Below are 16,644 nucleotides of genomic sequence, written 5' to 3' on the forward strand. Positions count from 1 at the left end.
ACTGGTGGACACCAAATATCCTGTGTGGGTTTGTGGGATTAAAAAAATGTGAAAATTATGGGCTATAGATGGCAGCATGCAGTGGAGAAAGTTACATATTGGGAACTTGACCTCAAGATCTCACAGATCCCTGTGCTTACTCATTTCTACCCCCACCACACGTGAAAATTTCCCAAAAGGCATTGCATAGATTGTGGCATGTGGCACCCTGGGATACCTACTGGGGTGCCCCACATTTTGCTTAGACACAGGCACTCCTGGTGAGTACATGCTATCCCCATCCAAGCAGCCAAGTATGCACGTACAAGAGTGATGTACTAACTTGGGTGGCTGCATGCTGACATAACTTGTCACCCAAAGTTTGTAGTGTAGACATGGCCTTAGAGTCCTATTTTTGGAGTGGCAGCTCTTCTAACAGTTTCTACCTTCCTCAGTACAGTTTGATGCGTCATCAGTTCAGAGTTGATAAAGACAGGGCTTGAGGCAAGCTGCCAGCTATGGAGTTGTGCCCGTTGCTGCTTTTACTGTTTTCGTAGCATTGCTGCTATTGATTCAGAAGTGAACTTTAACAGCTATATCATACAGATTTCTTTATATTAGATCTTGCAGTTTTGTTCTGATGTCTGTAATGAATGGCAATAAAGAAAAAGTCTAGCCATAAGGATTACATTCTGTAATGTAGTAAAAAAGAGAAACAGCTGCTTGCATGGGAAGACTTTTTTTTTTTTTTTTTTTTTTTTAAAGCATATTTTAAGTTAAGAAAATACTTGTATCTCTGTACCTGTGCTGTGTTTAAAAGGACCATAAAGCTTTGGGTCTCTACTGTTACCAATGGGCTTGGAAAAGATAATCGTGTAAGTCTGAGTGAACTCATTCCATAAGTAACTTAAAAGAATAGTTTTTATGGACTCTGCTTGTCCTCGCATTGGGCCTAAATCATTTCAATTTTGAATAAGTTTCCTTGGCACATTGTGAATTTGTAGGCATTTCCAGCTGTAATACTGGGGAGCAGATGTAAGTGAAATGTAAACCTTCCGGAGGCTATAGTCCTTGTCAGTTAGCAAGATCTTTAAACTGCCGCATATCACAAACTTTTTTAAAAAAATCGAGGCTATTTTCAAGAAAGGATTTTCTGGGACACTTCAAAGAGGAACTTTATCTGAGTTCTTGCACACCATTAACTCGTAATAAATTTTATCCCTCTATTAATGTCAGATCCTTTTATAAATCCAGTCCTCAGTTTGACACAAGTGATCTGCTGAAAGCAGATGGTAAGCTACTGTTTTGCACCCTCATTTAAATAGAAAAGCTGTACCATGGTAGGAGGATGAAGGAGGGGTATAGTGCTGCTGATACACAGTAGATTACTGGGAGTGGTCCGGTGAGAATTAAATCCAGGCAATTACAATGTACCATCTGTGTTGTAACACTGGGAGGCTTATTTTTTCCTCTGTTACTGAGGCAAAATTTTCAGATGTTTTGGTGAATGTATCTTATTTCTTCTGGTAATAGGACCTCACCATTTGGTTAAAGGGACACTGTCAGTCTGTTCAAGACCCAAAGCCTAACAGCTTGTAAAGGACCCAAATAACATTTAAATAATAACCTGCAAGGGATTTACCTTCCTAATTTGGGGAGCTCTAAGCAGGTTTAGTATGTTTTAAATAGAGAACACACACATCAGATATTTCTATCAAGGACAAATGGAATAAATATAAAATCTGTACTGTGCTCTTCATGTCACCAGAAGCTTTAGAACAGTGGTGGGCAAGCTGCAGCCCATCAGGGTAATCTGCTGGCGGGCCACAAGACAGTTTGTTTACATTGACCATCCACAGGCACGGCCGCCCGCAGCTCCCAGTGGCCGCAGTTTGCCGTTCCTGGCCAATGGGAGCTGAGGGAAGCAGTGGCCAGCATTCCATTGTAATGGAATTGCTAGCATTTTTATTGAGGTTTGCATTAGGTTTCTCTCTAAATTTTTTTCAACAAATTCGTTGTCTTTTCTTAACCCTTCTAAGAACCTTTTGAGAAATATACCTGGAGGGTACTTGTTTGATTGTTAATCTTCAGTAACACTTCAGTAGCGCTCTTCTGAAAATTTATCTATTATTGTTACAACAAGTACCAAAGATTGCTATAAGTGGAAGATGCATTAGAGAGAATTCTTTTTCAGTTTGTTTACTTTGTGCACTTGACAGTACTTTTCATATAGTCATTTTTCCCTAATGGTTTGAGCGGACCTTTCACAAACCAAGACCGGGGTGGGGGGAGGGAGAGAATTATTTTACTAAGAGAAACAGGAAAATGTAATTGTTAAATTGATAGGGGGGACTCGGATGCAGCATAGTACCTGAAACTACCTTTAATTTGCTCTTTAAAAATGGACAAGATTTAAAGTTTGTGTCCTTTAATTGAAATCTCCCTTCTTTGTCGCTTCTTATTGCAGCAGCAGCATTCATGTTGCATTTTGTCTTTCAGTAAGGCCATATGTTGGTTTATTAGGTAACTAGATCAACAGCAGCACATTGTAATGTGTATGACTTTATAAACTAAACTTTTCGTTATATTGTGTATTTAGGCATTAGGATCTACTACACCATTAAATACTGTTAGATATTATAAGAATTTAAGGCTTCTTAACTAAAAAAAAAAAGGCCAATTGTTTTCTTTTAAAAGAACAAAGCCTTGATGTTTAAATGGTATTTTTCATAACTTTATGTTGAAATTATCAGGGGATTTGCTTTCTGCGTTGAAGGCGATAAGTTAGTGACTTAATCTTGTTCGAATAATAAATGTGCTTGCTTCTGAGTAAGCATTGATTAATGGACAGTGAAGCACTTTAACGATATTAAGACCCACTATGCTAGCTCTATATCCCCCTACTAGTCTTTCTCTGAGCCATCGGGATGAATGAGCCCAGCTATATTTGCTTTTGGTGTGACATCTTTATTATACTTTAATACGTTTTAATCACTTATGCTAGTCAAGATCTTTTGAAGACAACTATACAGTGATAACTTAGTGTTCTCAATGTAAGGCTTGAAATATCTAGACTCCTTGGAACCAAGGGAGCCAACAGAATCAATTCAGTCCTTCCAGATTTTCCAGTTAGATACATTCTGAATTACCACAGTTGAGTGTAGGTATGTTGGAAGAAGTGGAAGTCGGCAAGACTCCAGAATCCAAAGTCCTGTCTGATCTGCTGTTTGAATTGGGTGTTTGCGCTAGTGTCCTTCACTAACAATTCCCTTTTCCTACTTGTGTGCAGCTTGTAAGTGAAATCATTTCTCTCTTGTCAGATATTTGTTGTAGTTTCTTGATGCATAGAATTAAATTGATAATTGTTATTGAAAACTTATTACTAAAATAATTCAGATGGTGTTAGAAACATGAAAATTTACTACCTTAAAAAGTTTACAGCGTAAATAATGCAAATAACCATATTTTAGTCATTAAAGTAGCACTTATGTAAATGAGGGCAGAACTGATGCTGAAATCTAGAACACCCAGTGTATTTAGAACAGCACTAACTTCCTATTTTTAGAGCCAATAAAATAGAATAACCAATTAGTTTATTCAAACCATGAATGTTGGAAACAGAAAATAGGATGGAAAGTCTTCCAATTACTTACTAAATTTTAATTTTAATTTTTTTAGTTTTTTTGTTAGAAAAACCAGACTCTGTCCCTTGCTGAAAAAAGGATGTCTAGAAAGATGTAACTATATTATGTTAGCCTCGCGGATCAGAGGAGGATGCCCTCCATGTGAACAATTAGGGCATGGTTTGAGTTTCAGGGGAGGTAACAAGTGGACTGGTAGTTTGAAGGTGAGGATGTAAGGGGGTGGTGGGGATTCATTGGATCGCTAATAGCAGTCTTTTTTAGGAGTTAGAGTATTTCAAGCTCAGTTTTACAGTTCTATTTTCTCTTATATTAAAAAACACTTTATTGTAGCTTCTGAAATATTTGTCATTGGCATAATACTGACATTGTGTGTACCTGGGCCTGAAATCATCAGTTCTGTGAAATTCTATCTACTACAGAATGCTGCATGGCTCCTCAGCAATACAGGCTATCATGAGCACATTAAACCTGTCCTCTGCTCTCTGTGCTGACCTCTCATAGACTATGGAGGCAAGTTCAGAGTGTTGGTCCTTATTTTCAAGGTGCTCAATGTCCTGGATCCAGCATATATAAAAGATAAGCTTTGGGATGCTGACCACCGTGCTCAACTCTGCTCCTCAGTCACAATTGATCTCCCTACTGTAAGGGTAAAGCTTGTCAGTGCAGGAGACAGCACTTTCTGGAGGACTGATCTGAGGCTGTGGAATAGACACCTACAGGGGCTAAGGACCATAACAAATCTTATGCCTTCCATTCCAACTGGAAGGCATGCTTTGTTGATTTTAACTTCTAACAAACACACAGCAGCATACCTTTTAATAAATAATCTAAACAACCAACCAGCCTACCAAAACAAAATGCTACACTGTACACACAGTTCTCCCCTGGGGAGAGGATGAGAGAAGATGCTAACCACATGTCACAGACATTAGTCATGTTGCTTAATGCACTACTGGAAGGTGCTCTGATGTTATGGTGAGAAGAACGGGATAACAACTTGAATAGAATAGAATGTAACTTTAAAATTGAATTGTTAAAAATAACTCACATCTCCAGAACTGCATGAGCCAAACCCTCATCTATACAGCAGGTGTCTGTGTGTCCCAGAAGTTATGAATAATAAGATGACATCTAAATGATCTGCAGGATCTGAGAGAGACTGTTTGGGGGTGGAGGAGATCTGAATGGAAACTTTGCATTTCAAAATGTCTTTTTTTTTTTTTTTTTTTTTTAATATATACATCTCCAAATTGGGGAAGTATGGGAGTATCTTATTAATAGTGTGTTCCCTAAGTGTTGAACAAAATAGCTGTGTGTAAAAAAAACAAAACAAAAAACTGTTGCTCTTTCTGTGAGCTGTGCTGTGAAGGTTCCACTGGAAAACAAAATACTATTTAGAAATGCCTCCTTATAATGAAAGATTTAAGACGTATATTTTAAATAATATATGTTCAATCTTCTTAATTTTGTTCCATCTTACAGGACAGGGCCTTGTGTTCTACACTTTCAGTTAAAACCATAAAAATGAATTCTGAATGTAAAACTTCAGAGAGAGAATATAATTAGTGTGTCCAAGCAGAGTGACAGACAATGAGTGCATCAGGGACCTTGTAACAAAATATTTGACTGCACTTAGTGAATTGTTGTTGTTGGTAGCTAACTGACTCTATTAAATCTTTATTGGGAAGGACAGGGAGAGGCAATACAGTACGTGCCTATCTCCACATCCCTAGTTTTGTGAAGTACATTTGGATCAGATCACTGGGCTGTCCCTGAGAAAAGCAGAGGTGCAAAGGAAAGACTTGGAGACATTTGCTCATCTAAAACAAGACCCACCTTTCAGTGTTGAAAAAAAACATAGTCTGCAACTACACAACTGCTGAAATCAAGCAAGTAAACAGACTGTTGTTCTGGGTCCAGAGACTTTAATATTAGTTTTCTCAGAGAGGAAGTGTCTATTATTGGGGAGTTATCCTGTTTACTTCACTTAATAACAAAAGTTTCTCTTACAGGCCTACCATCCCTATTCTTCACTTCCAGAGCCTTGCATTTAGCTTTAGATAGGAGGGAATTTTGAATAGATGATGTTTTGATAGTGATTCTTGCCCATTTATTTTTTCTAAATGAAATCAATGGGAAGTAGCTACAAAGCACATTGTTTTGGCCGCCAGACCAAAACATAACTCCTAATTAACCCCTTCTCTCCTGAATATGGATTCATCTGTGCCGTATACTCATTCTGTATTATATAGGAGTGTCAGCAATGCAATTAAACACCAACTCTTCGGGGATGTACCCAGTGAGTTGGCCATTGGTGGAAGTGTGTGTTTTTGTCCAGGGTTTTGGGCAACACTGAATTGGTTCAACACTAGTTCTTGCCTGGCAACTCCTGTCATAATATCTAGTTTGTAGCTGTTAAAGTTGGACTAACAACATTAACTTTGATTTTTCTCTGCCTCTGTTAGTGTTGCTTCCAATGTGCATTCGTGGGTGGAATTTTGTATTGATTTGACAAGACTTGAAAAATTTGAAAGACAACTGTTGTTCTAGGCAGGTATCATTCCAAAACTTGTAGAGGAATAGAGACGTGACTCAGTTGGGGTCCAAGAGTACAGGGTGGGTATCTTAGGCCCCATGTGTGTTTGCTTTTCCCCTCTCTCATACATCATGTCTTGCTTGTTTTGCTGCACATAGGGCCCGCAAATTGAAACACATTGATATGTAATTTTTGCTGCTTCCCCCAGCAAGAGAGTAGGAGTAGCTGATGAAGACAAGTATTGCCAGTTTTATGTTGCTGCTGCTGAGATTTCATTGTCCATTTTCCCCTACCAAATCCTCTATCAAGCTACAGAATACTAGACCTATTTTAAAAAAAAAAAAAAATCCTACAAAGCATATGTATAATCTCTCCTTTTACGTATATATGAGTTACATTAAAATTTATCCTTTGATCTACATTATTCAATACCACACTTCACATACCCTCTTGCAAGTAGGTTGTGCCATCTGGCTCTAACTGTATTGGATTTTTACTGCTTGAAGAGGGTCTGTTGTGTTCTGTCTGGACCTGTAACAATCTTTTCAAAACCCATTAGTTCAACAGACCTGTAAGTTACCCTAAGATCAGTTAACTTAGCAACAACATAAATATTCCAAATGAACCTCACCCTGGAATTCCCACTCGAGTGTCTCTGGCTAGCCATACCGAATCACCTTACAGGGGAGAGAAGAGAAAATGGGCTTTGTAGTGCACCCTGGAAGCTAACAAAAGTGTCTCATAGGATAAGGTGAGCAAATGAGTTCCAAACGCTAGGGTGGGGGGAGCTAGCTAACAGACAATGTCCTGTCTCTCTTATACCACTGTGCCTCCACTGACAGCAAGTGTGGTAGCATTTCACAGGGACACAGTTAGGTACCACTAGCACACACTTAACCTCTGAAAGGAAAAAAACAGTAGGTTATAGCTGCGCAATATTTATTGCTGGTGTTAAAATAACCCACAGTTGACTGTCAGATTCCAGACTTTTTGCAGGGCTGATTATTGGAAAGTTAAACATTATCCTCCTCTTTGTAAACTGAAGAAATCTGAGATATGCTAGAAGACATTTGAGTCAATAAATTGGAACTCCAATGTCATTTTCACTTTCCATAGTTTAACCACACTTTTTTAAGGAACGGTCTTATGCTGTATTTACCCTGCTGGCTTGAGAGAACAAGGAGAATAGTGCAGATGGGAATTACTAAATTATTTGAAACAAACATTAGATATGAAAGGACATGCTTACCATGCTGTTCCAGGATGGCAGGGAGGTACAAAGGGGTCGGATCTAAGTCATTACAAATCTCTAGTTCTGCTGTCCTTACCTCATTCTTCTATTTAACATTTCCTCTTTTGAACATATTTAAGGGGGCTTTTCAAAACTCTCACAGCAGAAGGCATTGTGCACACACAAGGTTTTCTCTGTGGCTGTGCTTAGCATTAATTTATATTTTAATTGCCTAGTTAAGAATACTAAATTATGGAATAAGGAAAATTTTAAATACAGCATTAAGCTTCAGTGTAGGTAATGAGTGGTGGGAGATTTTAAGAGAGTGGGGTGGAAAGGAGAGAGAGGCAACTATTTAAGGATTCAGACTTCTTGAAATGTAATCTTGGGAAGATTTTTAAAACCAGCCTGAAATGATGGTGAAAGGTTAAATCTTGTCTAGTCTGCTGTTTGTTGGGGGCACTCCCTTGATGTAGACTTATGGGTGAGTGGGGAAAACTGTTTTGATTCCTGGAGCCTGCTGCAATGCAAAGCAAACCTCCATTGAATGGACTAGATGGCTCAGTGCAGCCATTCCCAAACTGTGTTTTCCCCCAAGCAAGCACTTTCTGGTGGTCCATGGCTGCTCCTGTGTTGCTGGCTCTCCTTGTTTCCAGCTACTGAATCACATTAAAGGAAGCTAAAAATACATTAAATACTTCACTTTCCCACATGAGAAATTGCCGTAATCCATGGTGGTGGTATTAGATCACTGGTGGAGCAGGAGATGGTCCATCAGTGGCAAGGATAGGTATCCACAAGACACTATTAGAATATGATCCACTTCATGAAAATGTTTGAGAACACCTGACTCAGGGGATTGCAATAGGATATGGAACCTGTCACTTATTATGGATTGTCGGTTCAAATTCATCTAAGGTGAACAGCAACAGAGGTTTTTTTTTTTTTTTTTCCATGGGATGGTAGCTCACTGGTCAATGTAAAATAAGTTCAGTGGGGATTTTGGAGCGTCTCATTCCAGCTAACAGCTGTGTTACTACAGAGGTGTTCACATAGCAGAATCCTCCAGCACCAGTGACCACTTGATTTGCAGCCTCAGCTAAAAGGACAAGGACTGTGGAACTACACTCCTTCATCCAGTTCCCCGGAGATAGTCCCTTCAGGTCAGGGCTGAGATATCTTGTATTGGAGGGTTGATGAGGGAAAACTTGAATTGCTGCTTGTACTTGTTGGCTTGTAGTAGAGGACTTTCCCATCCAGGGCACCTTTCATGAGCAATATGTTCTCAGAGCAAAAGAACCCACAAGATACTGGTGTTTAAATAATGGTGACCTATTTGAAACAAATTTTAAAATGGGCTTTGTATAAGAGACTTGTAGTAGTTGCACTATGCTATCTCAGCTGTTTGGAACAGTAGACATGTATTGTACAGAGTTGCAATATTTTTAGGACAATCAGTATTCAGTGGTGTTTATATCTGTGGTTGAAAACTTCAAAAACTTTTTGGTTTTTGTTTTTAAATCTGAAGCATTTTGATTACTGTGGGAAAACGAACATTTACATTTTTTCAATTTGGGAAAAGTTTTGAATGTTAAGTGTGGTAATGCTTAAATGAGTGATGTCTTGAATGTTTCTTAATTCTAAATGAGAACTTTAAATAAATGTTTCCACTTAAGTTTTGGGCTAGAAGGGATTGAAACAGACATGTTTGCCCCATGTAAGCAATGGTAGTTTACCACAGATGCATGTGATGTAACTCTCAAAGATTAGTTCTATCCCCTCCAAAGCATGATTATTTCAGGTCCTCTTTATACTTTAAATAGATACGCTCTTCATGTGATTTCCATCTCTTTGTGTCAACAGCCAGGCTGAAGTTGAAGTAAACATGGCATCAGATTAGTAAAATGGACTCCAAAAAAACCTGCTGTCCATTAGCGGGATAAATGCATTTGAGAAAGCCTTTGCAGTTTAAATTTGAGAGTTTTTTTTGCCCATGCAGTGCAAGTATCAATTTCTAAATGCCAAATTCCTTAGGTTTCCGCAGCTTAGTTTACTAAAACCAGATTGCTTACAGGCAAAGTTATTTAGTTGAAATAGATATATTTTAAACTTGGCCTCAATAAGCACCATTCTGAGTACTTCTGTATAGTAATGCAATAATCAATCTAGGTTGGTAGAGGAAACGAAGGGGTTTATGTATTATCACTTCTTAAATTTAATATTTAGATTCTTTAGTCTGTTACAGGGACGCTTACTTTTGGTAGGACCTGAAATTTGTAGTAGTAAAACTTTTCATCTTTTGCAGACTGTTGTTGCCTGTAGGTGGTGTATCTTTGGGAGGTTTTTCTTCTGAAACTTCCTGTTTACACCATTTTTTTTTCAGTTCTGTATCTCCGGAAGCGAGATACGGCTGCCACAGAATTTTTGCATAGGATGTTACTGTTTAGTTACATGTCTGTTTTTCCCTACTCCCTTCCCACAAAACGGCACTGGGACAAAGTTTTACTGTAGGGTGAAAAAGAAGACTCGAAAGAAGTGTAAAGCTAGAAATGCTAAGAGAAGTTCACTTTTATTTCTACAAACCTCATTATTTGCTTTTGTTTGTCTTCTGCAGTTGTCACACTAGAAATATCTCTCATTGACTATTTTGATTAGGCAAGATGGCTGCAATTTTAACTGTGATGGAAAGGAAGTACTAAGGAAATGACACTTGCAGTACCAGAGTGAAGCAGAATTGTTCATGTATCTGAAACACATTTATTAGTACAATCCTCACTGTAAAAGGTGTGTGGGTAGACAGGGATGAAGAGGTCTCTATTTTTTGAAAAGACTACACTAAGCCAAGTCTAGTTTTACATAGGAGTGTGATTTGTCAGTGATAAGATTGCTTTGTATATAAAGCTCAGTAGGCTACAGACCAGAGAGCGCAGCTCTCCGGAAGTGGTGCTTGGAGTGCTTGCTGTTTGATTTACAATGGCTAAATGCATGTGTAAACACTGAAGAAATATTATTGTTTACTTTTTAAAATCTCGGTTACAGTGTCATCATGACAACAGAGAAGAGTCTAGTGGCTGAGGCCGAGAATCCTAAGCAGCAGCAGCAAAAAGAGGAGGAGGTAGCTGCTGAAACACAGAAGCAAGAGGCTTCTCTGGAGGAGGCTTCCCAACAGGCATCTGAGGGGCATAATCAAACGGGACAGAAACAGAAGGCCTCCAACGGTGATACCCCCACACACGAAGATCAGAGCAAGAACAAAGAGCGCTGCACTTCAGAGAGTCGGGGGCTGTCACGCCTATTTTCATCATTTCTCAAAAGGCCCAAGTCTCAAGTTTCTGAAGAGGGCAAAGAAGTGGAGACTCCACAAGAGAAAGGTGAAGGAGGTCAGAAAGAGACCGATCTAGGAGCCAGTCCTGATGAAGAAATCCTACTGAAGGCCCCAATAGCAGCCCCTGAACCTGAACTCAGGACTGACCCATCTTTAGATCTTCATTCACTAAGCAGCGCAGAAACACAGGTAAACCAACAAAGTGGATTTGGATTCTCTTTGGCTTCCTAATCAGCTGGCTCATGTCGTCAGGATTATTTGTCAGGTTAAGTAAGGAGTAGAGGTTTGTAATCCTCCTATGTTAGATTTGATCAATGAGAACCCACAAGATTCTGAAAAAACCCTTTTTGGAACTTCTAGTATTTGACAAAGCAGCAGAGAGTCCTGTGGCACCTTATAGACTAACAGACGTGTAGGAGCATGAGCTTTCGTGGGTGAATCCCCACTTCTTCCGGTGCAAGGGTGCATCCGATGAAGTGGGGATTCACCCACGAAAGCTCATGCTCCTACACGTCTGTTAGTCTATAAGGTGCCACAGGACTCTTTGCTGCTTTTACAGATCCAGACTAACATGGCTACCCCTTTGATAGTGTTTGACAGACATTATGCTACATCTGACACTTCCTGCTCTTACGTTTTTGTATTCTGCAGTGTGATCTGCTGTCTAATACTTATTCCTACTGTTTTAATCATAATAAGTTTAATCTTCAAAGCATTATATAAACACTAACAAAAACTCCTAAAACACTTAAAAAAAATATTCCTCTGAGGCAAGGAAATTTGTCAGTCGGGATTAGAACTCAGATTATACTCTATGAAAGTTACTTTTAATGATCATTTTAAAATATTCTGATATGTACACTATGGGTAGAAGAAAAGTCAATAGAAAACACAGCATGGAAATTACAGCGGTGTTCAGCAGAAAACAAACAGCAAAACAGATTTAAGTGCAAGCAACACAAGTGACAGTTCAGAACCTCATGGACCTCAGTTCAGTTTACATCTTTCTCCCACCAGTGTGTTAGGCCCTGTTTTTTCTGTGGCCCCACACGTACTTATATTAATCACTTTGAGCATATATACTGGGGATTTAAAGAGAGCCTAAGGACTTTGTGTCCAACTTATAGTCATTTTGTGGCGCCTTAAAAATCCTAGCCTTAAATGCATAGACCTCGGAGCTTTAAAAGGTAGGTATTATCCCCGTTTTACTGATGGGAAACTGAGGCACAGAATGTTAATAGCCAAATGTTCAAAAGTGGCCTGTGGTTTTAGGTACATCACCTCTTGGCTACTGGACATGAAATACAATGGGCTGCTTTCTTTTTCTTTCCTACCAGAAGTGCTAAGTATCTGCAACTCAAGTTCAGCTGGCATTGTGGTTGCTCAGCATTTGAAAGAGTCAGGTCCAGGTTGTTTCGAGTTGGATACCTAAAGTTGATGGCTGTTTCTGAATAATTTAGCCTGGGTATCTCACCCAAGCAAGTGTATATAGAGCCGGGAATAGAATCCAGGTCCCTTAGTTCCCAGCCCAGTGTGCTGGAGGCAGTGATATCTAGTGGACAGGCTAGTGCTGCTTGTCAGTGGTGTAAATAGGAAGCTTACAGCTACAGTAACTCCTCACTTAATGTCGTCCCAGTTAACGTTGTTTCGTTGTTACGTTGCTGATCAATTAGAGAACATGCTCCTTTAAAGTTGTGCAATGTTCCCTTTAAATGTTGTTTGGCAGCCGCCTGCTTTGTCCACTGCTTGCAGGAAGAGCAGCCTGTTGGAACTAGCTGGTGGGGGCTTGGAACCAGGGTGGACCGGCAGCCCCCCTATCAGCTACCCGAAGTTCCCTGTGCAGCAGCCGCCCAGCAGGCTATCAATTGCTGGGCAGTTCAGCTGTCCCTCCCCCCACTGCCATGTGCTGCTCCTGCCCTCTGCCTTGGAGCTGCTCCCGGGAGCCTCCTGCTTGCTGTGCAGAGGGGGGGCGGGAGAGGGGTGCTAATGTCAGGGTGTCCCCCTCCCCCTGCTCTGGTCCCCCGATCCTGTACCTCACCTCCACAGAGTGAGTGTGTGTGGGGGACACACGACAGGGCTCAGGATGGAGGGAGCTTGCTGGCAGCTGCTGCTGTCTCAACTTGCTGATCTACTTAAAAAGGCAGTGTACTTAGAGTGGGGTCAGTGTACTTAAAGGGGCAATGTGTGTTTCTCACATACACAGTGTGTGTGTGTGTGTGTGTATCTCTCACACACACACGCGCGCGCGCACATACACACACGGTGTGTGTCTCTGTCGCTCTCTGCCATGCTGTGTCTCCTCCCTCCATTTGTGCTGCCTTGTAGAGTGTGAGGGTACATTAAACAACAATGTGTTAATCCTTGAGGGCTCAGACAAATGCTAGTTCATCATTTAGCTGTATGGCATTCCCTGGGAAATATCCCACCCTCTTCCACCGTCTGACTCACTGCCTCAATCAAGCTTCACAATCATCATTGCTGTGTATGTACAGTATTAAATTGTTTGTTTAAAACTTATATATAATCTGTGTGTATATCGAGAGAGAGAGAGACACTGACTTTTGTCTGGCGAAAAAAATGTTCCTGGAACCAACCCCCCCATGTATATTAATTCCTATGGGGAAATTGGATTCGCTTAACATTGTTTCGTTTAAAGTAGCAATTTTTAGTAACATAACTACAACGTTAAGCAAGGAGTCACTGTAGTTTCTTTTGACTTGAGGACTTTATGAAATTTCCACTTTAAATTGTATAGCATTGCCAAACCAAACATTCAGAAATCATGAGTTAGGCTCCCAAAAATCATGAGATTAAAAAATAATAATTGTGGGGATTCTTATTTGCCTTTTGGTTTCTGAGCCTTTTCAATACACACTGCTTTAGTTTTTAAAAAAAGTTTCTATCCCTCATGTTTGCAGAGAGAAGCTTGAAAATACGAACTGAGATTTTTATGTAACCACTTGACTCCAGGAGCTGGGCCTTTAAGCAAATCAAATACTGTGCGTGAGGTTTGCAATAAAATTGTAGGCATTTGGTACACTGAGTGTATGTGAACTTGTGCAAAAACAAGCCCCACAAACGGTCAGTGCATACAAGCTAATTTTGACTATCATGTTTAAAATTAGTATTAATGTCCTTTTAAATCCTGACTCTTAACAGATATTTCTACTGTGAAACCATTTACGTGCAGTGTCCTGTTGTAAAACCTCTGAGCCAGCATTTGTGTCCAAAGCCGTCCGATTCTCTATCGGATTATCCTATCTCTGTCCTAGCAGAAAGCAGCAGTCTGTGAACATTGATCAAATTTAAATAATTGCAGATACTAAAGCATGTGTTGGCACAATGGCATGAAGGCAGTCTTCCGTTTTTACGATCACTCATAACACAGGAAGACTGATTAGAATGGTGGATCCCAAAATTAAATTCTGCATTATGTGGGTAGGTTTATTGTGATGAAAACTGAGACACATTCTCAGGGCTTCAATGGAAATGTAGAAAGGACTGTTTTACAATGAAACAATTCTAGGAAATTGCTTGTTTTTATGGATTAGCTGAGCATTTTGCCTGAAAGATTGAGGGGTCAGATTGGAAAAATGTGTCTCCAATCTAAAATGAGATGCCACTAACAGTAGATTGAACAGGTCTTCATAATATAATCAACCCTGTCCCTTCTGACATGCTTTGATAAACTAATAGCTAATGAGACTGATTGAAATTTTCATTAGACTTCAGAGTTAACATGCACTTCAGATTCTTTGCAGACTTGGGCAGACATCACTGCATTGGTTTACATTTAAATGATCTTCATCTCTAGCCCTTCTCATTGTAGTTTAGAAAAAGAAATTGTAGACTTTAGAGCACAAGATACAGCACCAGAGAAAAACTCGAGGTTGCTGAGCCACTGTGAGGTGGCCCACTTTGATCTCTAATGGGCTTTAATCACCTACAGTACATTTATGCTGTGTGACACTACTTGTTTGAAACATGTAAGTAATAAATATGGTGTTGTGGGATTTCAGCCTGCTCAGGAGGACAGGAGAGAAGATCAAGACCCAGAGAGCAGAGACCTTGAGATTAAGGAAGGAGACGGAGTGCAGGAAGAGTGTTCCAAGGCAGAGTTGAAAAGAGAGAACCCTGAGACAAAAGCAGACCAAGAATTAAAAGCCACCCAGAAATCAGTAAGAAGACACAGAAATATGTACTGCAAGGTTTCCTTGCTGGATGACACCATTTACGAGTGTGCTTTGGATGTAAGTGCCATTCAGTCTCTTAAAATGGGTGGCGGGGGGAGGGTTCGGAATTGGGTGATGCTGCCAATTAAGTAAATGGTTAAACTCCATTGGAGTAGGACTTCTGCCATAAACCATAACAATTATTTAAGATATGATAAGAATGTGGGGCACTTTGGACATTGGAAAAAAAAATCCAACATCTCTATTTGGGGGATTTTTTAAAAATGCCGTCATCTCACTTGCCGATGCTTTCTCCTTCATTTGCCCCTATTTCTGATACTCCAGGCTTGAGTGTATATATAATTTTACATCCTTTTAAGATTTGATTATAACTCTAAATAATATTCAGATCAGAGCCAGAAAATGTTTCTTGTCAGCTGGATTTGTGTGCTTTGCTGGCTTTTCACCCAGAATACCTTGGAAACCTAAGATCACGTGCTGCTGACTAGTAACAGGAAAACAGTTTCAGCAAATCACCACAGAAAAAAATGAGATTATCACCACTTAAACTTGGTCAAAATACTTATTTTTGCTTTGTTCTTTCAAATTCTTCCTTCTCATATGAGCTATGCCTTGAAAGAGTTAGCAGGCATGCTTAATGGGCACATAACTATCAGTTGTATTTCGTCCAAGTCTGTCTTAATCATTTATCTAAGCCACAATCCTTACATCAGTATTTATAGGAATTCTTACAAAGGGTGATGGTAGCACTGCCACCAGGCCAAACCCTGGTTCTGAACACTCGTTCTTAATTATCAGATTTTGGGTTTTAGTGGTTGTGAAAGGTTTGCTTCTATTCCTGTCATCAGTGTTGCAGTTGCCTTAGTTTTCCATTAGGGGGAACTGCGTGCAAAATGACAAATTCCGAAACTGTCTCCCTTTGGGTGTAGTTTAACAAGTCTTGACACAAATGCATCCCAACACAAGAAGCCTCTCCTTTCTATGCCATCTGCTCAGGCTTGATTCACCCTTCTGTTTCAGATTCTGTAAACTGTCTCTTCCGCCTTTACAGCCCTCTCACTATGGTCTGGGTTACCTTCTGTCCTTGTATCAGAGGTTCATAAGTTCTCCCTTTAGGTTAAGGGATTCACCTCTTGGTGCATGGATCCAAGGCAGTCTTTTCCTCACCACACCTGCCTTGTAAGCCGATCTATATCCTACCCCTGTCCACTCCCCCCACCCCAGGCGGCAGCTGGGACCCTATGTAAAATGTGGGGGTGCTGCAGCACCCCCTGCACCCCTAGTTCCTGCGCCTATGAAAATAAGGTTCAAGCGTGCCCTTCAGGTTGATGCTCAGTGGACAACTGTGAACATAGATACTGTTTACATCAAAATGTATGTAAAATATAAGCCCAAACATTGGTGGAGCCAGGCCCACATTCCAGAATATTGGTGGAGCATGGGCACCACGGGCCCATATAACTCGCCACCTATGGGGCCAACATGCCCTTTTATGTGGGTATGTAAAAATTGCTAGTAGAGCTACAATGTCTAGCAGTATTGTTCAGAATAGAAATAGCAGTAAACAAATAATGTTTTTAGCATCCCCATTAAATCGATTTCAGAAGCTCTGCTCAGTCCCCTATTGTTGAAAGGTTTTTGGCTGTACATGTTTTTCATATATATCTCATAGGATGATCCCAGTGTCATAGAAATAAGAAGTCAACAGAAATCTAATTCAACATCTGAGTACTAGC

At 40.0% G+C, this 16,644-nt stretch overlaps 1 protein-coding gene across 27 annotated transcripts in view; it reads left to right on the forward strand.

Annotated features, from left to right (window-relative positions):
• EPB41 (erythrocyte membrane protein band 4.1) overlaps nucleotides 1-16,644 on the forward strand; it is a 156,574-nt gene that overhangs the window by 60,946 nt on the left and 78,984 nt on the right. For 26 of the 27 annotated variants that reach the window (XM_065421530.1, XM_065421538.1, XM_065421534.1 and 23 more), the window contains 2 exons: nucleotides 10,430-10,904; nucleotides 14,735-14,965. In XM_065421530.1, the coding sequence (XP_065277602.1) occupies nucleotides 10,437-10,904; nucleotides 14,735-14,965 (699 nt within the window). In that variant the 5' untranslated portion in view covers nucleotides 10,430-10,436. The remainder of the gene's footprint in view (nucleotides 1-10,429; nucleotides 10,905-14,734; nucleotides 14,966-16,644) is intronic. The other variant, XM_065421552.1, reaches the window with a different exon arrangement.

This window comes from Emys orbicularis, chromosome 23, assembly GCF_028017835.1.
Source record: "Emys orbicularis isolate rEmyOrb1 chromosome 23, rEmyOrb1.hap1, whole genome shotgun sequence".
Classification (NCBI taxonomy): Eukaryota; Metazoa; Chordata; order Testudines; family Emydidae; genus Emys; species Emys orbicularis.